This window comes from Meles meles, chromosome 5 (assembly GCF_922984935.1).
Source record: "Meles meles chromosome 5, mMelMel3.1 paternal haplotype, whole genome shotgun sequence".
Classification (NCBI taxonomy): Eukaryota; Metazoa; Chordata; class Mammalia; order Carnivora; family Mustelidae; genus Meles; species Meles meles.
The window spans coordinates 107946248-107973234 of NC_060070.1; the positions used below are offsets into that span (position 1 = coordinate 107946248).

At 39.5% G+C, this 26987-nt stretch overlaps 2 protein-coding genes across 2 annotated transcripts; both read left to right on the forward strand.

Annotated features, from left to right (window-relative positions):
• Positions 1-425: 425 nt before the first annotated feature.
• On the forward strand, positions 426-4911 carry LOC123942187 (5E5 antigen-like). Its single transcript, XM_046006081.1, has 3 exons — positions 426-759; positions 871-1756; positions 4555-4911. Exons 1-3 carry the CDS (start codon positions 426-428, stop codon positions 4595-4597), a joined length of 1263 nt encoding a protein of 420 aa, XP_045862037.1. The 3' UTR covers positions 4598-4911.
• A 58-nt stretch (positions 4912-4969) lies between these two features.
• PTP4A1 (protein tyrosine phosphatase 4A1) lies at positions 4970-10033 on the forward strand. The gene is made up of 5 exons (XM_046005548.1): positions 4970-5105; positions 6141-6233; positions 6540-6670; positions 7664-7738; positions 8155-10033. Exons 1-5 carry the CDS (start codon positions 5001-5003, stop codon positions 8270-8272), a joined length of 522 nt encoding a protein of 173 aa, XP_045861504.1. The 5' UTR covers positions 4970-5000; the 3' UTR covers positions 8273-10033.
• The last annotated feature ends 16954 nt before the right edge of the window (positions 10034-26987 follow it).

A 26987-nucleotide genomic window follows, 5' to 3' on the forward strand; every position in this document is an offset into this window, starting at 1 on the left:
GCCCCCGGCGACAAGTATTCACCTTGTCCGAGCCTAGGGCCGTGGCATTCAAGGTGTTGAGTCACCGGGTACAGCGGTCGTGCGACATAAATATTATTTGATGACGGAGATCGTAGTGGCGCAGGTGCCAAGGTAAACCTCTGGCAAAGAGGACTGTGGTTTTACTTGAGGCAGAATAAAGTAGGGTCGGGACTGAGACACGGTTCTGGCCCTAAAGGGATTGCATTTTAAGTTGAGGCAACTTCAAAGCTTCCCATGTGACATATGTGTACTCCTCGCCAGCTTGAACTGTGAGAGCCAGGGTTTCCGGTGTGATTCCTTCCAGTTGACAGATTGCAATCTTCTCGCGCTCCCACCCCTTCCCTACCCGAGGCTCGGTCGGCCCCCGAGTCCCTCCACGGCCCCTTCCCTCCCCCGCCCGGGAGATGCTACGACTCCAGCACTTCGCCATTCATCAACCGGTTCACACCGGCAGCGGCCGCCGCGCGGTGACGTCCGCGGGAGGGGGCTGGGCCTCCGCCCCCGCTCGTCGGCGAGCTGCTGGGGGCCCCCGGCCGCGATTGGTGACCGGGAGTTCGCACGTCGCACCGGCTATAAAAGGGAGGGCTTGTGACGCAAGGGCGCCTCGCCGCGCGTATTGGCTCCCTCTACTGCGGGCCGGCTGGGCTACGCGCTCTTCTCGGAGCCGCTCACTGCATGGTAGAGTCTGGTGCCCCCGCTGCCGTCTGCAAAGCCGCCGCCGCCCCGCGACGACCACCGGTACCCCCTGCCCTGCAGCCGCCGCCACCGCCGCCGCCTGTGTCGCCGCCGCCTCGGGACCGGCTGTATGATTAGGCCACAATCTTCAATGAGTAAACATATTCCTGTGAGTATCCGTCGCTCCGCCGCCTCTGGGGCCGGGGCTCCACGACCGGCCCCCCCATCCCCACCGTCGCCTTTGTTCCGAGCCGGGCGTCCGCTCCCCACCGCCCCGGCACGCAGTTCCGGTGGGTCCCTGGCTGGAGCGGGCCGGACTACGACCCCGTGGCCGGATGGTGGGGCTGGCTGCGGGGACGCGGACGCTGGGGCAACCAGGTTGCTGGTTGGCGGTTGAATGCCGGAGGCACCGGCTTCCTTATCCCTGCGGAGCCGGGGGCGGCGGGGGCACTGCGGCCCGGCCTGAGCGGCGGGTGGGGGCGGTTTCGGCCACCGCAGCAGGCCGGGCGGGGCGGCACAAAAGCCGCTTTGTGACCGCCGCCTCCGCCCTTGGCCCTCCGGTCTGGAGCGCCTGTCCGGGGCCCGGCGGGCTCCGCGGCGTCCCGAGGCCCCTTTGTTTGGCCCAAAGAGAGCGGCCCGCCTGGGAAGCGGGAGACGTGGCCCGGGGTGGGGCAAGGGCTGCGCGTGTCACTGCGGAGCCGGATACGGGGAGGGCGCGGCGGCGGGGTCGCCACCAAACCCGGGCCCGGCGTGGGGTAGGCGGGGCGGCCGGCGAGGCTGATAACGGTCTCGGCCGAGAGGTCTCCGGGCTCGGGGGCCGGCGCGGGACAGGAGCCTGGTGCAGCCACCCCTGTGCTCCGCGGCCCGGACCGGCGCCTCAGACAAAATGGCCTCGGCGTCCGCGCCTGACTGAAGGCGCGGCGCGAACCCGTGATTGCGGCGCGGACAGGGGGCGCCGCGGGCGGGCCCCGGCGCACACCGCCGCGTGCGCGGAACTGCGGCCCTCGGGGGCTTTCCGAGAGCTACGGCCTTGGCGGGGGCTAGAGCGAGGCTCTGCTAGGTGAGGAGATCGACTCCCTGCCCCGCCCTGTGCCCTCAGTCTCCACCTGGTAATTCGAGCTGTTCCGGATTTAACGCCCCACTTCGGGCCCTGGATAATGGGAACAAGTCGAGTCTTGTCCTTTCTCAGGGGCAAGTCGGTGGAGAAATGGTCTGGGTCTGAGCACCTTGGAAACTGCCAGGACTACTGTTGCACTGAAGCGAAGGAGTCCACGACCGGGCACCAGTATGCACTTTCCCTGCCAATCTTTGGGGCCCTGGATGGCGCCTTTTAATCGGGGACTATTTAGAACTGTTCCTGAAATCCTTGGTGTAATGTGTTGTTGCCTGCTTTTGGCTTGTGGCAACAGTAGCCAGCCAGAGCCAGAATTCTGAGGGTTTATCTTCTGTCCGTGGAAGCCTTCTACGATTCCAAGAGTATTAAGTTGTTATTTGCACTGTAGTTGGAACCGTCTACCTGTTTGGGATCCAGATTCTGAGGCAATTCTTCCTGTTTCTCTTTTTATATGAATTTCGTTTGATGGCGGTAAATCAGTTAAAGACCAAAAAGCTAGGTCATTCCCAAGAGTAAAGCAGCATTTTACGTATGCTGTATACCAAATGCATTACTTAAAGTATAGTAGATCTGGAACAAACTTTCCAACGACCTATTGGACAGAGCGGTTATACGGATTAATTGCTCTGACTCTGCAATCTGACGAATTTAATCTTCTGCGCAGAAATTGCTTTGCCCAGACCTCCCTCCCGCCCCCGCCCGGTGTATATTACGGTGATTATATACAATGATAGGTGGGAAGGGGAAGAAATGCCTTGGTATTTCCGAGCTGCCTATTGTGGATAGTTTTTCCTGTGGCAAGGAAATTGGTAGTGAGGGAATGTATTGGGCAGAACAGGTGTTAAGTAGTTGTGGTCACTGCTCTTTTGGTGGAAGTTCCCCCCCCAGCCACTGGATGGCTCCACTAAGTGAATTATTTCTGTTGCTTTCTCTGCTTCCTGATGAACTTGCTTATGTGAAGAGATACGGCCAAACTCAGCTGTAACGGGAATTTTAGCTGTTAAATGTGGAAGTTGTATTGTGAAATACTGTCTTTTTCATACATGTGCTTTCAATTGAAAAAAGATGGTATCTGGAAATTAGAATACTATGCCACGAGTCATTGCACTTAACAGCTTTACAAATGACTTCTTTAGTTCGTTGTGTATCATGGAAAAGCGCCAGAATTCACTTTTTTTATTCTAAGGAAGTAATACTTAGTATTTGCGGCAAAAGTATAACTGAAATTATTTTCCAGATTACTGCTGTCTGTGTTCACTGTAATAGAGCCAAGTTTACTTAATGGTAGTCACTAATGTTTTAACCCAGGTAGCAAATACATGAAGGAATAATCTCTGAGGGTTCCTTTGAACAGATTTGGAATAATGAAAGTCCTCTTTCTTCTGGGACACCCTCGTAAGAAGTGACTCCTGAGGCTAGTTCCTTTGTTTTGACAGAAAAATGAACTAGGGTTTTGACTTGCTGTTTTTCACTGATCTGCTAGATCTCCATATGAATTCTTCAAAACCTAGCAAATTATTCTAGAAACTATAACTAGTATGGTTCAAAACGCTATTTAAAGGTGCAAAATGAAGATAACAGATAGTTTGAATTTAATTTTAAGCTTTTGAAATGCTTAAATATAAACTGAGGGGAATCTTTGGTTAAAAGATTTTATTTGGGGGATGCCTGGGTGGATCGGCTCAGTTGGTTGGACGACTGCCTTCAGCTCAGGTCATGATCCCAGAGTTCTGGGATCGAGTCCCGCCTTGGGCTCCCAGCTCCACGGGGAGTCTGCTTCTCCCTCTGACCTTCTCCTCGCTCATGCTGTCTCTCACTGTCTCTCAAATAAATAAAATCTTAAAAAAAAAAAAAAGATTTTATTTGGTAATTTTCCCTTGAGAATACATAGAAGGTGTTTGGGGGCAGTGACTGGCACTTGGTACTCTTGTTAACCTATCAATTTTTCTTATTCCTTTCTTTCCTACTTAGCACTCACAGTCTTTTTTTTTTCTACTTTATGAATGTTTATTCTTGTATTTCATATAGCAAGTTGATTAACTTCCAGAGACTCAGATAAGGAAAATCTGTTAAAAGAGAATTGTAAATTGATAGGTTGTTGGATCAAAAGATAGTGCATATGGAAGCATTTTGAAAACCAGTTTCTTCTCTTTCTCTTAAAAATATTGGTTGAAGGGCGCCTGGCTGGCTCAGTTGGTAGAGCCTGTGACTCAATCTTAGGGTTAGGTTCCAGCCCCAAGTTGGATGTAAAGATTATTTTAAAAATAATTTTTTTTCAAAGACCATAGTTGAGTCTTTAGAGGAGTAAGTAAATTATGCAAGGACTAACAGCTTCCAGAGTTTTCATGAAGTTTACAATATGTAAAAATACTTTATTAGCTGGAAAAACAATATAAAAAGTTGTAAGTTTTATAATATTGTAAAGCCACCAACTATTTAAAATGAAATGGGAGAGTATGTGTAAGTGATAATTGTCAAAATGAAACAGTGGTATTCTTTGAGGGTCTCTGTATTAGGTCAGTAATTTCAATTTAAAGTAATCTATTTGTGAATACTTGTTTTATGGTTTTTTATTTAATTTGTAATCATCCCTGTTATTTTTGTGGTTTAAATAAAAGTTTAAAAGGTAGCTTGGGCCCAAATTTGAAAGGATAGTCGTGCACCTAAATACTACAAAAGCATAATATGTTCCTTTGAATTGGAAAACAACTTTTTTCTTCTCTCTCTTTTTTTCTTTTAAACAGCAGTTCTGTGGTGTTCTTGGTCACACATTTATGGAGTTTCTGAAGGGCAGTGGAGATTACTGCCAGGCACAGCACGACCTCTATGCAGACAAGTGAACTGTAGAAATTCATTACTACTCCACCAAGAAGCCCCCATAAAGAGTGGTTAACCTGGACACAGAAGTGTTGAATTGAAATCCACAGAGCATTTTACAAGAGTTCTGACCTGGATGGGGTAAACCTCAGTGCACTTCCTTTCTATTGCCTCAGTATTACTGGATTGAAGAATTGCTGCTTCTTGTTAGGAGGTTCATTTCATTTCCCATTACTCCCAACTTCATACTCTCAAAGCACTGAGAATTTCAAGTGGAGTATATTGAAGTAGACTCAGTTTCTTTGCATCATTTCTGTATTCAACTTTTTAAATTTTTTCATAACCCTATTGAGTGTTTTTTAACTAAATTAACATGGCTCGAATGAACCGCCCAGCTCCTGTGGAAGTCACATACAAGAACATGAGATTTCTTATTACACACAATCCAACCAATGCGACCTTAAACAAATTTATAGAGGTAAGGTTTGATACTTTCTACTGTCTTAAACTGATTGTAGTTTAGTGGTGGGGTGTTTTATCAATCAAAATAAATAGGTAATTAGAGAAATTTTGGTTAGTATGTCTACCATTCAATTTCCAGAAATGAAATATCAGTTTCTTCTTTAGGTTACAGGAAAATTATTTTATACATTTCAAAAAGAGCATGTACTTGAATTAGTTTGGATTTATAAGATCGTCTAGTTGTTCATGCCTCACAGTTTGCTTATTTAAATCTATATGAGGGTGGAATAACAGTATGATTCTCACAAGAAATTTATAGAAGAGAGACTGCCACTTAAAGATAGTTTCATATATCTGCTTAGTCTAATGACTAATATTGTAACCAAAGTTAGTTAATGTCTTGGACCCTATTTAATGCTTAGAAGCCAATTTTTAGCCACTAATTATAATTAGTAATAATGGATTATGAGTCTTAAAGCTTGTAGTTTTAAATAGTGTGAGGTTTTTTACACTGTACTTATAGGATTTTAGAGTCTTTGGATATACTTTTAAGGTTCTAAATTACAGTGTGTACTGCCAGTGAGCAAAAGTTTAAGGGGTTAATGTAATCAAGTCAAATCAGATTACTTGTAGTCATGAGTGATTCCTTTGGGTTCTATTTACCTTTGTCTCTGAATTGCTTCTCTCCTCTTGTTAGTTCTTCATCTCCATCCAGCTGGTGTTGCCATGACTATAAACACCTTCATGTATGAAGGGCCACGATTTTTTCTTTAAATTTATTAAAAATATGTGTGATGTTTAATATTCTCCTTTTGTGCTATGCTAGTGTTGTCATTTAATACAGGATTTCACTTCCCAGAGTTGAATTGTAAATGTGGGTGGTGTAGAATGAATGAATGAAAACAGATTTACTTTCCTGTTAAACATACATAGGTTATACCATTTGTTCCGTGATTTCTGTTAACTAGCAATACCTTTTCAACAATTGGTGAACAATAGTATCATGGTCATAAAGACTTCATTAAGTATTTTTTATGTATGTGTTATCCAGGAACTTAAGAAGTATGGTGTTACAACTATAGTAAGAGTATGTGAAGCAACTTACGACACTACTCTTGTGGAGAAAGAAGGCATCCATGTTCTCGTAAGTGTTTAATAGTTCCTATGTGTTTGATATTGTGCTACAAAATGACCAACTTCAAAAAGCTTGATTTTTTTAAGTTATTACAAAAGTATACAGCATCTCAATTTCTAAATAAAGATGAAAGCTAAGCAAAGCTTTGAAGTAATGAGATCTTTATAAAGATTCAGCATTTATTTGCATTTCATTGACAGTGGGGTTTCATAAAAGACATGTTTAAGCATATTAAAATGCTTGAGTGTTAGAAACTTAGAATTTTTAGTTGGCATTTATATTAAAAAATCTAAAACGTTTATTCTCTTGACTTAGGATTGGCCTTTTGATGATGGCGCACCACCATCTAACCAGATTGTTGATGACTGGTTAAGTCTTGTAAAAATTAAGTTTCGTGAAGAACCTGGTTGTTGTATTGCTGTTCATTGTGTTGCAGGCCTTGGGAGGTAAGAGAATTTTTTAAATCCATTTAATGGTATTGGTCTTCATTCTAGTAAAAACTTGATTTTGAGTCCAAGAAAGATTCAGTTATCACTTTGTAAGTCAATTTGTTTTGTTAGGTTACATATTAAACTAAGTTTAAAAGTAGGTAAATGTAATAGAATCGTATCTTCCAGTACAGCTGGAGCTAACAAGTGCTGTAGTTGTAAATTATACTTGTCTCTGTGGGCAAAATTACGTACAGAATTAATTGTGCTAGCTTATATCAGTGATATCAATGATACTGGAATCATTGTCCAGGCTTATTAGGAAAAAGAATTATGCATCATTTCTAAGGTGGTTTGAGTTGCATATGGTATACTTTTGATAGCGTTCTTGATCCTGGAGATCCCAGTTCACTGGGAACTCATTACCCAGTAATGCCCATATTCATATCCTGGAAATATTCATATCCAGATTTGTAACTCACTATTACTGCCCTCCATCCCACCACCAGGAAAAAAAGTTCTTTTCTAGAGGGTAAAATAAAATGAGCATTGGCCCTGGGGGGTTTGGCATGCAACTGTGTCACAATCTCATTGATAATAAACAAAAAAGGAAGCAAATATTTCCAGAAGATCTTTAGGAAAAGGAGTTCATAACCTTTAAAAAAAATTTTTTTTAAATACTATTCCTTGTTTGGATTCAGAAAAAAATTATCTGCATTTATCAGATTTACCCCCTTAAGTTTTAAGATTGCCCTCGAATAATACAAGTCTTAGTTTTCAGACTTATTTGTAACAATGAAGGACATAGTTTATTTTTGGTTCTAGGTAAAGGTCTGGGTTTGGTAGGGAAATGCTGATGCTTTATTAATTTTTTAAAAAGAAGTCAACATTTATTCTAAGGTATTAATTACATAGGGAAGGTGGTAAATAATAGTACTTCTGGGTTAAGGGATGAATGTTTGAGGTGTTGAATTTTCCAGGAGTGATTTATCTAAATTCTTACCCTACCAGAGCTCCAGTGCTTGTTGCCCTAGCATTAATTGAAGGTGGAATGAAATATGAAGATGCAGTACAGTTCATAAGACAGTAAGTATATAATGAATTTTCTTTTCATTTCTTCATTAGCCGTGGGTTTTATTACAACAAAAACAGTTTATCCCCCCACAGCCCATCTAACCGTTACATTCAAGATAGTATTAAAACTAGGAAATAGGATCTTATTTACACTCATCGTAAATGCTCATATTACAGAGATTCTAAAATAAATTGTCATATAAATGGATATATAAATTTGACTGTTACAACCAGAACACTTAAGATTTAGGACTTTGTAGTACCCTTATTCCATTTACACATGTATGCCTATCCATAAATTAGGCATTGTCGTAGCATAATAATCAAAAAGATAAATTGCCATAAGAGATAATTGTCTATAGCATAGTAAACAGTAATAAGGAGGGAGTTTGCTTTAGTAAATTCATCTTTTGTTTTTCTTCATGTAGAAAGCGGCGTGGAGCTTTTAACAGCAAGCAACTTTTGTATTTGGAGAAATATCGTCCTAAAATGCGGCTGCGCTTCAAAGACTCCAATGGTCATAGAAACAACTGTTGCATTCAATAAAACTGGGGTGCCTGATGTCATTTGCCTTGGAAGTGGAATTTGAAACAGGACCTAATTTGTCATACATATTAGCCAATATGTTGGCTTGGTGATTAAGTCTAATGAAGCTTCCATAAGAGTATTGGAAGGCAGTTTTATCAGGCCACAAGTTTGACGGGATTGCAACCTCAGTGTTTGGGTTACAGTCAGCCTATTTGGACGCTTAGCAAAAGATTCTTGCTTTACAGCATTTAAAATGTGCTTACCACTTGTACCAATTGACCTTTCCTGAAATCATGCAGTATTGAGTTATGTCTTTAAATTTATTCCCATGCCAGAATCTTATCAATATATAAGAAATTTAGAAAGATTAGGTGCCAAAATATCCAGCACAATACTTATTGTATATTTTTAGTATCGTACAGAACTAAAATCCCAGGAACTATGAACACTCTGGACCTTATGTGGTTTATTCCTTCAGTCATTTCAAACATAGAAATTAGGGCCTATATGGTTATTTGCCTGCTCACTTTATGTTTACATCTCCCACATTCATACCAGTATACATCAGGTTTGCTCGACTTCTTTTTCTTTTTTTTTTTTTTTTTTTAAACCAAGTCTTAAAATAATTATTTCATGTCTTTCTACAAATTTCATTTGTGTTGTTATGGAAAACCTCCATTTTGAAAATCTGCGTTGTACAGAAGCACATGTCTTTAATGTCTCCAGACAAAAAAGCCTTACAGTTAATTTTAATGTTTGCACTTTGGGGTGCAACTTACAGGGAGGGCCTGAAAAAAGAATGGGAGGGGGCTATTAAGTATTTTTAGTAAAATGTTGCCTTTGTCTTGTGCAGAACATGTAGAATATGCTCTTTAATTTAGTAAATATTTTTTTAAAAGGTAGAGATGCTTTGTTATTGTAGCTAAAACAATTCTTAATCATAAAATTTCTGAAATTCTTGTAATTTTTTTTCTTATCTGAAGTTGTTTATCAACATATTTTTGTTTGAAGTGTGATTTTTTTTTCTTCTCTTCCCAACCTCTCTTGCAAAAAAAAAAAAAAAAAGTGGGTTTCTGCTAATGAATTAAGCAGACATCTAATATTTTATATGCCTTTTGAGCTGTGTAACTTAATATTTGGATACTTGATAATTTGTTTTATTATGTAATTGATAAATGGTGATGTGTATTAATGTTAGTTCAACCATATATTTATACTGTCTGGGAATGTGTGGTTGTAGTTCTGTGGGAGAAATAATTTGTCAGTGTTCACCAGCTTGTAAAAATCTAGTGCGAGAGCTTAAACATCTAAATAAATAATGAAATGCATTTATCATCATTGAAATTGTTTGGCTTAAAGTTAACTTGTTTTGTAAAAAATGATATAAATGAATTAGGCTTCACTTAGTGCCATTTGAAGTATGTCCTCTTTTTTTTTTAACAAAATGAAGGATTACATGCAGTTGACATTTAGTAAGTTTTTGATCGACACAATTTGTTACAGTCATGAGAACTGCTTAATATTAAAAGTACTTTCCATTATAGATTTTCCTTTTTAAAGGTTTAAATAATTTCAAACCTGTGTACTATGCTGTATTGAGAAACTGTAGAGGAAGGCCTTAATTTGAAGCTCAGTTCCACCAAATAACTTGTTTTGAGCAACTTCTGAGCCCGTTTTCTCATTTGCAAATAATGGATGCCATTACAGGTTTAGATATTGGAACATAATATTTGACACATGAAGGCTTAATAAATTTTAAATTTCTTTCAGTAATCTAAAGTGCTTCCTTTGCATAGCTCATGTTAATCTAAAAGGGACAGATGTCCTTGTCTGATTTAACAGTTTTAATAGTTAAAACTGAGTAAGACTTTTTTTTAAAAAAATGGTACTCCACATTGTATTTTAAAGATTTTGCTTCCATCTCTGTGCCAGTTTAGCACTTAATATACACTATTCTTAAAACTTGGAGCCAAGGCAAAAGCAATAAAGAGGCCTCTGGGGACCCTTAGTTCTTTAAATCTTACATGCTTTGTAATTGGGAGTAGTTAATGAACCTGAGGTTTTTTGGTGATTGTTTTGTTCTTTTTTAAATGCAGGCTTCCCCTGAAGATAATTTGGTAATTTTGTAAAATTGATAACTAAATGATCATTGCTATTATCACACAGCCCATAAAACAGCATTTGTTTATTGAGAGGAGGTGCCATCATGATAAATGAAACATCTTGAGTTTGGAAACATTGTTGGTTTGCAGTATTGGATTGTATATATATGGTGCTTAAAATCAATTTATAAACCTCATCTGTACAATATACAAATGATGAAATTTGCTTTTTATCCAAATATTTTGTGTCTTGTAAATATGACTAATTATAGAAATACCCATTATACATTTTGGGAGATTCCTTATATCTAACAAGAAATAAAATAGAAATAATGAGTTGAGATATTGAATGTAAGAAGTTACCAGATGGTGTTTGAAAATTTGGTTATTACTTGGTTTTGGATAACAATTTCCATCAATAGGATAATGTGTTTTAAGTAGTGACTAGTTGACTAGGTCCGTCTCTAGGAACCATAATGCTGACAAGTAATGTGATTACTAAATCATAACAAGAGACAACGCAGTCCTTTAGTTGAGAGCAAAACCTAGGTATGTATTGCCAGACTAACCAATTAATAACCAATTAACCAATTGTGATAGCTACCATTTATTAAGGATCTTATTTTCAGGTAATTTTCACAATTTAATAATTTTAAAATCCTATATTTTCCCAATTTTATACATAAGGAATATAAACTTCCAGTTAGATGACTGATAAGTAGAATGCAGGGGTTCAGGATACCCAGGTGGCTTAAGTCAGTTGAGTGTCTGACTTCGATTTCAGCTCAGGTCACGAGTTGGTAAATTGAGCTCCCCTTTTGGCTCCATGTTCATCAGGGAGTCTGCTTGAGAGTCCTTCCTTCTGTCCCTCACCCTACTCTCTCAAGTAAAATCTTTTAAAATGCAGGGATTCAAACATGTGACTACACAGCTATGACTACATATGCCTGATCTTTTTTGATGTAATAAGTTGTTAAAGGTTTTAGGAACTCATTCTCTTTTAAAAAATGTGAATGTTATGTGATTGTGTAAATTTCTTCGTTTAGATTGAACCATTTCCTTCTTTTACAAAACCTTTTTTGAAATAAATCAGGATCAGCTAAGATAATGTTGCAGAAACAAGCAACCCTGAAAATAATACAGATACCCTTACTTAACCTTCATATTCATTCCACCCAAGCTGATGGAGCATCTTCTCTCTAGAAAAGTGCTGGTTGTGAAAGAAGACCAAAAGGGCTTTGATAATTAAGTTTTGACTAAGAGATCATGCATAACACTTATATCCAACTCATTGGATGGAACTGGTCACATAGCCACCAGCACAGAAAATTCAGTCCTATTGTCCTGAAAAGCTAGAGATACACAGCAGTACCACATCAGAGTTTAGAAAGTAAACTTTTTTAAGTAAGCTGTATGCCCATGGGGTTTGAACTCACAACCTGAGATCAAGATTCACATGTTCTACCCACTGAGCCAGCCGGGTACCCCTAAAGTAAATTTGCTTTTTAAAGAGTATATCCACAGTAACATACCACATAAAATATCAGGCACAGAGGATAAAGTTCCCAAGCAATCAAAATAGATACCATGATGTTTAGGCATCCAAGTGTGCTTGTTAGGGAATCAAAGGTGCTTATTTAAGCCTACTTAGTTTTATTTGACGGTAACTGAAGCATTGGTAATTTGGTTTCCTGCCAGACCAGAGGTAGTAGATAAGATGCAGCGCATGGGGAGAGAAGCACATGGGCAAGATACATATGTCAACCTGATAGTGAAAGACTTGGACTATGAAAACTAAGCTGAATTTAAAAAGCACAGCCAGGGGCGCCTGGGTGGCTCAGTGGGTTAAAGCCTCTGCCTTCGGCTCAGGTCATGATCTCAGGGTCCTGGAATTGAGCCCTGCATCGGCCTCTCTGCTCAGCGGGGATCCTGCTTCCTCCTCTCTTTCTGCCTGCCTCTCTGCCTACTTGTGATCTCTGTCTGTCAAATAAATAAATAAAATCTCTAAAAAGATAAAATAAAGCACAGCTGTTTGGAACACATCAGTGTTATGGACGAATAGCCTTAGGCTTATATATACCCATGTAGACCTTCAGCCCATCAATGTTTCACACAGACCACAGAACAATTACAGATATTTATAATGATTACCTCCATCATCAAAATTATAAACCATAACATTCGACTTTGTATGTTTTAAGGCAAATTTTGTTATCTAAAATGTTCAAAGGATGTTCTTAGGAAAATGGTGCCATGAATAAATAAGTTTTGTAAACATGACCTAAACTTAGATATTATTTACTGCTATACTATTTAATGCCTTTAATATGTTAATGTGAATTTTGTATCTTCCCAGGAGTGTAATATATAACTATTGAATAAGTCAGCTCCCAAAAGGAAACAGATGGTACATTCACAGTGGACAATTGAGAATATGTAATAGAGGGAAACCAACAAGGGAGAATGCAGTACTGTTACCATCTCCAGGCCTAAGGAGGCGAGGAAGGGGGGGTGGGGGGCAGTTAACAACTGGGGAAAACAGCTAAATGGAGAGGACTGCCTCACAGAAGCTGTGACTCTAGTAGGAAGACAGCCAACTAACTTGTGGCAATCTCAAGAAGGGAGGTGAGAGACCCAGAATGAATAGCTATCTCCATTTCCCTATCTCCTTTAAACCTCAGCCCTCCTCCCCATTAGCCCAATCCAAGAGGAAGACAGAGCAAAGGAACCTGGAGTCTAAGATAAACCCTTTGGGCACAGAGCAGAAGGAAAACTAGTAGAGAGTGGGAAACAAATTCTATACAACTGTGGGTTCCTTTTTTCCCCAGATGACTGTTTGGGATACAGTATTCTGCAGAACATGTTTTCAGAAAACTTGACACTACCCATTTATAGACATACAAACTACCACATACAAACATACTTTTTAAGAAAGTGACAGTGAAAGAATCTACATTAATATGAAAGAACTCGTTCATTCAGTTTCAGTTTAATCAAGTGTTTGTTTTGGGAGGAGAGAATACAATTTCTCCAACAAGTTGGTAAGATAAACAACATAATGTCTATTTCACTTTTGATTTATGAACTGTGATCATAGAGTTGGTCATTTTTGCAAAAATATTCCAGGGCTTTCTCCCAGTGATCTTTATTAACTAGTTATTCAGATAATTTGTCTTGAAGCTACTCTGGCATCTACTATGGCATCCATATAAATTTTCTTTCTTCCAATTTTAATTGATTTAACTCTACCAGAAACTCATCTAATAATAACTTCCAGGGAATGCCTGGGGTGGCTCAGTAAGTACGTTAAGCATCTGCCTTCGGCTCAGGTCATGATCCCGGGGTCGTGGGACAGAGTCCCACATCAGGCTCTTTTGTCAGCAGGGAGCCTGCTTCTCCAGCTCTGCTGCTCCCCCTGCTTGTGCGTGCTCTCTCTCTCTGACAAATAAATCTTTAAGAAAAAAAAGAAAACACTTTGTGGTGAGTTGTGCAGTTCTCCAAAAGCACTTTCATTGACTCCGTTCAACCCTGAAATTTAAATTTCACTTGCATATGTTTACATTGTGTTGTTGGCTACACTGGCAAGAAAATGACCAACAACTTGGTTTGGATGTATTTCACAATGCTAATGTTAAAACAGGAGAAATACTGGTAGACTAATTTTTGAGTGGATGTTCATCAATGAAAATACTATATTTTGCTTTCCTACAACTTAATTTACATAGGGAATCAACGAATATACAGCTAAAAAGGGCCCTTAGTTCGAAGGAATAAGCAAGAGTTCAGCTTCTGTTTGACCTAATGAGATCTGGATAGGTGTTGGCTCTTAATTCTTTGTTATTCGGTCAGTGTTCATCAAAAACCTACTAGAACTGGGTGATGAACCTTAAGAAGAGCACATGATATAATGAGCGGGGTATTATCTAAGACCAATAAATCACTGACCACCACCTCTGAAACCAGTAATTAGTTCATTTATATGTTAATTGAACTTAAATAAATTTTAAAAATATATATTTTTTTAAAACCTACTAGAAGTTTTCACACTAGAGGCCCAGCCAAACTGTTGCTAAGAACTTCAGTAACTCCCATATCTTGTCAGCCAAGTATTCAGTTTTGCCTAGGGAAACCAACCCATCAGCTGGTTTCTGTAATTGTCATAATTACAAAACATATAACATGACAATACTTAATGACTATTAACAACTAGCCCACCCTCCACCCCATACCCTCTTTCAACATATTTAAACCAAAGGACAGTGTTTCGGAGAAATCTGTCAGGGGATTTCCCTAATTTGAATTCAATCACTAAAAGAATTAGCATACTAAGCGCTCCTCGGTGACTCAGTTGGTAAAGGTAAGGGCCCATTCCTGATTGCGGATCGGGTCATGATTTCAAGGTTGTAAGGTCAAGCCCAGAGTCTGTCTCTGTGCTCAGCCAGGAGTCTGAGATTCTCTTTTTCCCCTCATCCTCTGCCCCTCCCTCATGTAGACACATTCTAAATACACAATTTTTTTTTAAAAAGAACACCTTTTTTAAAAATTAGCATAGTAAGGGCGCCTGGGTGGCTCAGTGGGTTAAGCCTCTGCCTTTGGCTCAGGTCATGATTCCAGGATCCTGAGATCGAGCTCCGCATCATGCTCTTTGCTTAGCAGGGAGCCTGCTTTCCCCTGTCTCTCTGCCTACTTGTGATCTCTTTCTCTCTGTCAAATAAATAAATAAAATTTTTAAAAAAATTAGCATAGTAAGAAAAGCATACTTACAAATGTGTAAGACAAATTGTTCTGTTTTTACTAGTTAGTATTTTATGACTTGTTATTATGTTTGTCGGGATATAGTCACTTATTCAATGCCAAACGCGATCATTAGATGCTTTTGTCAGTTCAAAGCATACATATTCTTCTAGGTAAGAAGCACTGTTTCTTTTCAAAAACCGGCAAATATTCTTCTGGTTTGTTGGTGGGGCTAGGGGCAAGAAGAGAGGCAAAATTCTCCTAGCCTTGGGGCGCCTAAGTGGTTCAGTTGTTAAGCATCTGCCTCCCTCTCAGGTCATGATCCCAGATCCTGGGATCAAGCCCCGCATCAGGCTCTCTGCTCAGCAGGAAGCCTGCTTCTTCCTCTCCCACTCCCCCTGCTTGTGTTCCCACTCCCCCTGCTTGTGTTCCCTCTCTCACTGTCTTTCTCTCTCTTTCTCTCTTTCTAGGTCAAACAAATAAATAAAATCTTTAAAAAAAAAAAATCCTAGCCTTGAGAGCACTATTGAATTTTTCAATTGACTAGAATCAGGAAATTGTTCATTAATTCCATAGACATTCATTGAGTAAGCATTATGTACCATATACTTGGCATTGAAGACAAAGTAATGAGGACCGCTTGGTCCCTGCCTTCATGGAATTTAGGCTAGAGATCCAAATTTAAACTTGCACTTTTGGGTATAGTACAGTAGTGTATCTAAACAAAAATAACCTCTCCCTAAAAGTTCTGGATTACAAGAGAAGTATATTAAATTGCTCCTGTTGCAAAGGTATATTCAAATAATCTTCATGGATAGCTGCCAGCTGATTATCTTTAAAACAGATTCAAAGAAAGCAAATATTTAAACATTAATGATAGTTGTAGTTATGCCTCATACATATGCTGTGCATGACAGTTAATACCTCCAGGTTTGGTAGGGCTCTTTGGTGCATCTAAATACCCAAACCCATCACAAAAGTGCAGCTCGAACAGCAATACCTCACCAGAATAAACTTCCAACTTGGCATTGAGTCACTTAGCTGGTTGCACATACAAATCAAGTTGTTCCTTATGGGGAATCTAAAATTACCAACAGTTTCTACTTGAAAAATGATTCTGCCCACCAATTCTACCTCCTGCTGGGTGAAAAAAAAACTCTACTCTGACTTCTAACAACTCTGACAGTACCATCAATGAAGACTCTTTTTCTGACTTATTGTTTATTTCCTTTTATGACTGTAAATGTAGGCAGAACTAGTACTTGTGACTTTTCGTTTGTTGATAACATACGGTGTCATCAATTCCAAACATCCGTGACATATTGACTGCAAATACGGCTTATGAATTCATCCCAGGGAAAAAAAAATTCTTGACTTGGCTTACTTTGTTGAAATCCTTCTCACTGTTTTCATTGTTCATGTGGTTTGCTTCTTAGTACTTTTCAGATTTTGGAAAGTTAAAGAGAGGCAATTTGCTTCACTTATTGCTGTGCACTCTCCTGAGAATTAATCATTTCCACCATGGTGTGGGAGGCACAGATACATTTAACAGAGTTCACAAAACTAAACAGACCCCGTTCCTTTGAAATTAGGCCTTGGGGTGATCTTTTTATCCTATCTGAAAGATACAAAAATAAATTCCCAAACCAAACAGGAAGGAAAATAGGGGCAACCGGCTGGCTCAACCAGTAGAGCATGTAATCTTGATCTCAGGATTGTGAGTTCAAGTCCTACACTGGGTGTAGGGATTACTTAAAAATAAAATAATTTTTAAAAAATAAAACAATTTTTCAGCCCTTCCAGCATTCTGTTTCTTTCACTTCTTTCTACAGGTTTCTTATGTTTTTAGGTTTTGCTCAAAATAAGTGATTCCTTTCTTTGATTATAACTTTAATTTTTTTTTAATATTTTATTTATTTATTTGACAGAGAGAGAGGTCACAAGTAGGCAGAGAGGCAGGCAGGGAGAGAGGGAGAAACAGGCTCCCCACTGAGCAGAGAGCCCGATGCAGGGCTCGATCCCAGGACCCTGAGATCATGACCTGAGCCGAAAGCAGAGGCTTAAACCACTGAGCCACCCAGGCGCCCCATAACTTTAATTTTTTTTTTTAAAGATTTAGTTTATTGGGGCACCTGGGTGGTTCAGTGGGTTAAGTCTCTGCCTTCAGCTCAGGTCATGATCTCAGAGTCCTAGGATCGAGCCCCGCATTGGGCTCTCCACTTGGCAGGGAGCCTACTTCCTCCTCTCTCTCTGCCTGCCTCTCTGCCTACTTGTGGTCTTTGTCTGTCAAAGAAATAAATAAAATCTTTTAAAAAAAAGATTTCGTTTATTTGAGAGAGATGGGGAGAACATGCATGGGTAGGAAGCAAGGGCAGAGGGAGAGAGAGAATCCCAAATTCTAAGCAGGGAGCCTGACATAGAGCTTAATCTCAAGACCCTGAGATCATGACCTAAGCCTAAATTAAGCCTCAGACACACTGACTAAGCCACCCAGGTCCCCTATAACTTTAATTTTTGAAAGGAAATAATAATATGACAAATTTTTAGACATGTTGAAACTACAGTAGTCAAGTGGGTTTTCTACCCTACTCTTATTCACAAAGATGGTGATTCTCAAACTTAAGCCTGCATCAGAATCACTGGAAGACTTGTTAAAACACAGATTGCTGGGCCATACCTCCACAATGTCTAATTTAGTAGGTCTAGACATGGATCTGTGTATTTGAGTTTCTAACGAGTTCTCAGGTGTAACTGCTGATCCTAGGAAAACCCTTTCAGAACCACTGCTTTAGAAAAAACTATTCAAATGCTTAAGGAAATGGGAATGTTCATGTGGATCTATTATATGCAACCTGAACCTTAGTTTCTGGGGTAATCCAGAGGACTTGCCATTTACCCAGGCATTAAGAAATAGATTAGGGATGATAATACCACATTCTAGGATGAGCCCTGCCATAGGTGTCTTCTGTATAGAAGAAATAATACTGCAGGATACCACAAAGGAATTGGATCACCCACCTCCAAGGTGAAAAATGAGATCATGGAGTGTTAGAGGTCAGGTGACAGTGCTGGACTGTTAGAGATAAGTGAAATTACTACAGTAAGCCACAGGGATGAAATGGTACCTAGTGTTTTATTTCTGGGTTCTGTGATGGTGACTAGTTCATTATGGAACCCCTAGGAATGAAATAGATGGACAGCTTACTAAGGTGCCACCTGACAACCACACTTTTCCACTAAGTATGGGTCTTCCTGCCAGAAAACATAATTCAAGTCCCTGTAGTGGGATTCATGATATTTTCCAATTTCCTAATCCAAGACAGTTCAGAGTCTCGAAGGACTTTGCCACTCTTCAGCCAGTGTTTATGGTGAATTTTCCTTCAGACCTTCCCTAGAGTCTGTTTAACAGTCAACTCTGCACTGAAGTAAGGGAAATATCCAAAACTTCTGGGAATGTTATTAGACAATCACTCTGAACTTACACTGAAAACATACATATTATTGTGTTCCACCAGTCCGGGTATGGGTTTATGAAGGCCAGAGAATGGATAGAAGCTTGACCTAAGCCAATAAAACAGTGGGTCAATGTGGTAGCCAGCTTCTAACATGGCCTTAATGATCTTTATCCCCTGTTATTTATTCCCATTAGTGGTCCCTTTTTTACATTGTGCCAGGGCTGGTCTACATGACCAATAGAATGGTTGTTAAAAAAAGAAAACAAAAAAAGGCTACAGCTACCATCTTGGGCTCTGCTCTTGGGGAAGCCAGCTGCAACATCTTGAGGACACCCAAGAAGCCTATAGAAAGTAAGAAAAGTGAGGTGTTTAGCTGCAGCCAGAGGAATTGAGGTCAGCCAACAACCCCTGAGTAAACTTGAAAGCAGATTCTCCAGCCTTCTGAAGACCACAGACACCCTGAGCCAGAGCCACCGAGCCAAGTAGCCAAGCTACTTCTGGATTCCTGACCCACAGAAATGGTGAGACAAATGTTGGTTGTTTTCAGTTGCTAAATTTTGAGGTCATTTGTTATGCAGCAATAGATACACCTAATACAACAATACCCCACTGGGTAATTTGAAACAACTGCCTGATAGAGCATCATTTCATCCAAACATATTTCACTGTACATTGCTAAATGGTAATTTATATTTTTGAAACATACCAGAATACTAGACTTAAAAATTGACAATAATTGCTTACTACCATTAAGTATCCAATGTATCCAATTACTGTTCAAATTTCCCTGATTGTCTCATGAATGTTTTTTTAAGATTATTCAAGTCAGGATTCTCATAAATTGCATACATTTTGATTGGTTGGCATGTTTCTTTTAATTTATAGATTTTCTCTCAATTACATTTTGTCCTTTGTAATTTGTTTGTTGAAGAAATTGGGCTATTTGGCCTCTAGATGTTTCTGTATTCTGGACATTGCCGACTGGACATGGTAGCATTCGTTATACTCATTTGTGTTTCTGTATTTTTAGTAAATCGTTAGTGAGAAAGATTCCTTCAAATCAAGGTTGTTTGTTTGGTTTTGGTAAGATGTCATCACAGGTATTCCTTTTAAATTCTGAACCATGTGAATATATTTAAAAATAAACAGACTTTTTTTTTAAGATTTTTATTTATTTATTTGACAGAGAGAGAGACCACAAGCAGGCAGAGAGGCAGGCAGAGAGAGAGCGGAAAACAGGCTCCCTGCTGAGCAAAGAGGCCGATGTGGGCCTTGATCCCAGGACCCTGAGACCATGGCCCAAGCTGAAGACAGAAGCCCAACCCACTGAGAAACCCAGGTGCCCCAAAATAAATATACAATTTTAAAACCAGCTTTCTTTCTGTAAGACAAAAGCAATCATGTTGCTCAAGTAAAGTATAGCCTACAACTTTAATTTGCACACTGATTAAGCATGATTTCATTTTAAAGATGAAGTTGCTTGCCAATCCTTAGAGAACTGGTCTATCAAAACTGATGATGCTAGGGGTGCTTGGCTGGCTCAGTTAGAAGGCATGTAACTCTTGAGCTTAGGGTTGTGCGTTTGAGCCCCACCGTGGGTGTAGAGATCACTAAAAAAATAAACTTAAAAAAAAGAAAGCTCTGGGGCTCAGTGCGTTGGGCATCCAACTCAGGGCGCTAAGATCAAGCCCCCAATATGGGCCAACTCCATCTCAGCAGGGAGTCCCCTTCTACCTTCTACAGTTTGATCTGCCCCTCCTAACATCCACATGCTCTCTCTCTCTCTCAAATAAGTAAATCTTAAAAAAAAGAAAGAAAGAAAGAGAAAGAAAGTTATTGATGTTAATGAATGACAGGGTAAATAAGCCAATATTTCAATTTGGTAGATTTCTGGAATGTGCCTTTCATGACTAATATTCTTAGCAGCTGGATTTGATCCTAAAATGAAGGACCTTTATGTGTTTCCTTTCCTTCAAGTAACCTGCATATTGGAACACATACTTTTTTACACTCAACTTATACTTTTTTTTTCTTTTCTGTGGATCTTAACAAAAACATATTTGGCAAAGATGTAGCTGGACTGGGATACTCTGATCAAAATCAACCTCAGAACATCTTTAGCATTCTATGATTTCTTTAACTGGAATATCATCTCATCATAACTTTGACAAGTCTAGGTGAAATTTCTGAAAATCACTCAATGTTTTTCCTGATAAGGGATTCGTCTATTTGTTTTTTTATTTACTTATGTATTTTTAAGATTTTATTTATTCATTTGAGACAGAGAAATACAGTGAGAGAGAGAGAGCATGAGCAGGGGGAGCGACAGAGGGAGAGGGAGAAGACTCCTTGTTAAGCCGGGAACCAGACATGGGGCTTGATCCCAGGACCTGGAGATCATGACCTGAGACGAAGACAGTCCCTTAACAGACTGAGCTACCCAGATGCCCCTGTATCTTTATTTAGATTTTTTAAAATGTTATGCATCCCTAAAAGGAATAGTTATTTATTGAGCCCTGTGCAGCATAGTCTGATAACACATTCAAAATGGCTTTACCTCCTGTAACTAAGGAATGGAAGAAAAACTGTCCTATTGAATTCCCTAGAGTTAACCAAAATAGAATGTATGCTTCAAATAATATATAAAATATGGTAGGGCTTAATGATTTTATATGAAGCAAACGATGGGGATTTTTAGTCATATTCCTGTCTATTCTACAGACCATATTTTCTTTTTTTCTTTCTTTTTTTAATAGGCTCAACACCCACATGGACCCTAGTGTGGAATTTGAACTCATAACCCTGAGATCAAGACCTGAGCTGAGATAAAGAGTTGTATGCCTAACAAACAGGACTCCAGGATCATCCTTAAACGATATAGTTTAAAAAAGAAAAGAAAAGAAAGAAATTTAAATCCTGTCGCCTGGCTAGGTTATTCAGAAGAGCATGGAACTCTTGATCTTGGGGTCATGAGTTCTAGCTCCATGTTGGACGTAGAGATTACTTAACATAAACAAATAAAACAGAATAAAAATCACTAAGACACTCTTGATTGCCTACCCTACAGGCATTTCTCCCTTCTTCCTTGTACAGACTTTGATTTTGTTTGTTGTACAACATCTCCTGGGAATGAGTCATGTTTAAGCCAAGCCATGGAAGAATTTTACAAATATCAAGACAACACCCCAGAGCAATTAAATCAGAATCTGTGCAAGTTGGGCACAGGTGAAAATATGCTCTAAAAGCTTCCAATTTGGGCGCCTTGGTGGCTCAATCGGTTAAATGGCTCCCTTCAGCTCATGTCATGATCCCAGGGTCCTGGGATGAAATCCCGAATCTGGCTCCCAGCTCAGCCGGGAGACTGCTTCTCCCTCTGCCTGCTGTTCCCCTGCTTGTACTTTCTCTCTCTCTGTCAAATAAATAAATAAAATCTTAAAATAAATAAATAAATAAATAAAAGCTTCCAGGTTATCCTTATATGCAGTCAAGAATCAGGACCACAGGTCTAACCCAATTATGACAACCCACTCCATTTGTCAATGGCCAGAGGAAGGTACATTACACTGTTGTAACCAAAAAGACTTAAGGAAGATTCTGCTAAGGGTTTCTGATAAAAAAATTTTTGTCCCTGAAATAGGAGAGAATATAAAAAGATAGGTTTTAAGTGCCAATACTCCTGCTTCTTGCTTGTGGTGATGTGATGTGAGAGCATAACGATTGGTTCTAGTGGCTATTCTGCAGCCAAAAGGAAAGACACTGTTGAGACAATAAAGACAACAGAGCAGAAGGATCAAAAGATTCCAAGTGTATGAATAGGAAAACAGAGCCACTGTAAATATAATGAGAATTAGGGGTTATTATAATAATTGGACCTTAAACAAATATAAGAAGAGTTTCAAAGGTGAAGGTCTGGTAAGGGAGTCAGAGAATCAGAAAAATAGGCAAAGGGTGAGTGGACAAACTGGAACAGGTAGAGAGTCCAGCAAACCAAGCTCAACTGCTTGCCAAGTGGGACTGCAAAGGGGCATTCATGGAGAGTTCTCTTCCAATTGTCAGCTTTAGGAAGTAGTCCCCTTTGTACAGCTAACACCTCTGGGTCTGTGCTACACATCCAGTGGTGGGTCAGGGGCTGCCGTTGGCTAGCAGCACCAGTAGGTGGCAAGAGAGGCAAGACACTGATTTAAGACAAGCAAGGACTAGGTAGGACTCACAGGTACTTCTAGAGTCACCCAGTTTGAATCAATGACTTTCTGAGCATAACATCTTCAATTTCATGCACTTTTCAAATCCCATACAAATTCTTCTTTTGTCCAATTCTAACCTGGAACCATGGGGGAAAAGGGATCCTGAGAAATACAGATCTTAATCTTAGCCAAGAAATGGGATAAACAACTAAGCTATAATCTTTTTAGAAAGTCTAAATGTAATGGTTAAATCAATAACGTAGACAAATTTGGATGATGATACCAGCTGGCTATCTTTGAAAACCTTGCCTTTCCCAATTATTAAAAATTAAAATCAATTTCCTTAAACTTAGTAGGTCCATGCCTCTTTTTGACTAAGTCTGGTACTTCTCTCTTACACAGATAAATCAATAATAAGCACAGACTACAAACAATAATGGAGTAACAACAAAAATTCAAAAGCTAGGAAGAATTTTTAAAATGAAATAAATTAAAATTTAAAGAAGCAGATTGATGTTAAAAATAAAGATTGATTAAAGATTAAAAACATTCATTAAGTGGGAAAATTAGAATGGGTGGGAAATTAAAACAGGAGTCCTCTAATTTCAAAGCTAAATGGTAAAATAGAAGAATACAAAAAAGGAACCAAAAACAGCACACATTTAGATAAGGATATTAATTAAAACTGTGAAGTTAACTTGAAGAGGATTAATAGAATAAATTATTAATTCAGATTTTCAGAGGCAACTGACACTAAGAAAAAGTTAAACTGACCCCACTTTAACCAATGAAAGTAAGAGTTCTAGTGGAGGCTTTAAGAAGTACTCATTATGCCAACATGTCTCCAATGAGGATTTTTGCAAGACTCACAGTGCCCATCATAGCTCTCACAAACTTGTATGATTTGGAAAATTCATTAAACTCATAAAAGAAAATAAAAGAAGAAAACTACAAAACTTATAGTAAATATTTTTACAATTTTGGGGGAACATTGGCTAATGAATGGAGTAAGTAGATTGATGTCTACATATAATATTTATTTTAAAATTATTTTCCTCTCTGGGGCTCCTGGGTGGGTCAGTCTTTTGGGCTACCAACTCTTGGTTTTTGCTCAGTTCATGATCTCAGTTGTGAGATCCAGCCCCAAGACAGGCTTCAAGTCCCAAGATGGACTCTGCTCAGCACAGCCTACTGGAGATTCTCTCTCCCTCTCCCTCGAGCCCTTTCACTCATTCTCTCTCTCTCTCTCTCTCTCTAAAATAAATAAATAGGAGCACCTGCGTGATACAATTTGTTAACCATCTGCTTTTGGTTCAGGTCATGATCTCCAGGTCCTGGGATCCAGCCCAGGACTAAGCTCCTGGCTCAGAGGAGAATCTGCTTCTCTCTCCTTCTGCCCCTCGCCCCTGCTTGTGCTAGTGCTCTCTCGCTCTCTCTCTCAAATAAATAAAATCTTTTAAAAATTAATTAATTAATTTTTTAAAAAATATTTTATTTATTTATTTGACAGAGAGAGAGAGATCATAAGTAGGCAGAGAGGCAGGCAAAGAGAGACAGAGAAGCAGGCTCCCTGCTGAGCAGAGAGCCCCATGCGGGGCTCGATCCCAGGACTCTGAGATCATGACCTAATCCAAAGGCGGAGGCTTAACCCACTGAACCACTCAGGCACCCCTAAATAAATAAATCTTTAAAAAATCAAGAAATCAAATAATTTTCCCCTCAATATTTTTTTTAAAAGATTTTATTTATTTATTTGACAGAGAGAGAGAGATGACAAGTAGGCAGAGAGGCAGGCAAAGAGAGAGGGGGGAAGCAGGCTCCCGGCCAAGCAGATAGCCCAATGGGGGGCTCGATCCCAGGACTCTGAGATCACGACCTAAGACGAAGGCAGAGGCTTAACCCCTGAGCCACCCAGGCACCCTCCTCAATATATTTTAAATAAATATTTAAGAATACTGATTGAAGGGGCACCTGGGTGGCTCAGTGGGTTAAAGCCTCTGCCTTCGGCTCAGGTAATGATCCCAGGGTCCTGGGATCAAGCCCTGCATTGGGCTCTCTGCTTAGCAGGGAGCCTGCTTCTTCCTCTCTCTCTGCCTGCTTCTCTGCCTGCTTGTGATCTCTGTCTGTCAAATAAATAAAATCTTAAAAAAAAAAAAAAAAAAAGGATACTGATTGAAAGTGACCGGCCTAAACAATAACTTTATTTGACCGGTAAACCAGCTTCAAACAGGCACTGAGGGATCTGCCATGCCACTCCTTAGAAATCGATCTAGCACTTCATATTCATTTTCAGACACACAAGAATATGCTATGTGTAACCCTGGTCACCTCCTGGAAAAGGAAATCGTATCCAAAGAACAGGAAGGAGAAGGAAACTTTTACTATTATCCTTGTATACTAAAAGTGTTGTACCTTATGAATATGTTGCCTGCTCAAAAACAATTTTTAAACGAAACTTTTCAGGTTTTCAGTCCTGCTTCTGAAATTGACAGTCACCTTAAGGAGGAAAGCAATCTCAAGTACCAGGCTCTTGGCTTCCTTCTGCTCCTCCATCTTGGTCCACAAAGTTTTACTTCTTTTGTTGCTCTCTGATGCCTTCAAATTGACTTTCTATCAACCTCGGCTTTTAAAAAATGTATGTAGTCAGAAGGATGAACCAAAATGGTCTAGTTCATCAGTAGCTGAAGAACTTCTCTGATCCTCTCCCCTCCCCTTACTACCTCCCCATATGCACCTGAAGTGGCAATATTGTTTCAGTTTCAAAGTCACCAAGATTTAGTAAATATAACATGTTAACCAACAAATGTTCAAATTTGTTGTCTCTAAAAATGAGATAAGAGCAAAGAACAATTGTTCAATTCCACAGACATTTATTTGTAGCTGTCATTCACTTTGTCTACTGTAAGACAGGTCCTATATCAAATGCTATTAATACACCACTTATTTCATCTTCATGATCACCTGAAAATTAGCATCAGTCATATTTTCTAGATAAATAATCCCATCTCAGAGACATGAAATAATATTATATATAGCAATTGTTATATAGCAATGATCAATAGAATGTAATTCAAATTAAGTCTCAATCTTTAAAGAGGGTGGTACATTCTACATTTTACAGCCTCTGCAAGGTACTGTACTAGATCCTGAATCAAAACAAGCAACGAGAGCATTAAACAAACCAAAAAAACAACAGTGTGCCAATGGTGTCATTTAGCTTGATATTTTCTATTCAAAATTTGTTAATATATTGAAGATACTGTTTTTGCAAGATGGAGTTTGCAATTAGGAGAAAAAAATATCCTAAAGAATAAAAAGCACCTCAAGATGGAAGTATTATTTGTTCCTCTTTCATTTCACCACAAATGATATTTCCATACTCATAATAAAAGGTAAAATCCTGAGGGTGTACTAGAGGGGAGTGGGGGATATTAACTGTTTCACCCATTTGTTTCTCAGACCGGCTTCTGGATGTTGCCTCTATGCTACACTTGTAAGGCCCAAGTTGGTTTCTGTCTTCTTTCCATAGTAGCTGAACTCCCTGGGTCCCCAGCTTAAACTCAACCCTTCCTCTGGTTCCTAGGACCACCAGTCACTATCTTCAAGCATTGCCAGTTCTAATTTCTGGCAAATCCCCTTTGACACTTGCCTGCTTGAGTATTTTGTCAGTGGGTCATCCTTGGCTATATCTCTCTGGCTTCTTCTTAGGTCGTTTTTTCTTGTTATTCCCTTTCCAAGATCTGGATTCATGACTCTGAGTCTCAGTGACTTCTACCATGATACCAAATGCCTGTTTGCAGGAACCTCTTTGTATCACTCACTTTAGACCTGATGTTTTTGCCCTACTAACTATCTGTATCCCTCCCCACCAACATTCCCATCCCCACATAGTGGTCAATCATTATTGCACTTTACTCTCTCCTGCAGTGAGACACCCATTGCCTTGCATGTACCTTTCTTAATGCTGTTGAATGAAGTTGCTGCTTCACAAAACTACGTGAAGAATGTTTGTCTCCTAGATGAATAGATTGAACTATCACTATTGCTTTAGAAATAAACATTCATTAAAAATATTCTTAAGCCTCTCACTACTGTTAATGTTATAGGTTCTAGTAACCAGAAAAACAAAACAAAACCCCAAGACCTAATCATAATCATCATCCTTTTGGAATTTACAGTCTACTTAGAGAGCTAAGCTCCCTAAAGAGGCAATGAAGGGCAGAACGGAAAAGTGCTGTAGGAGAACAGATGAAGTACT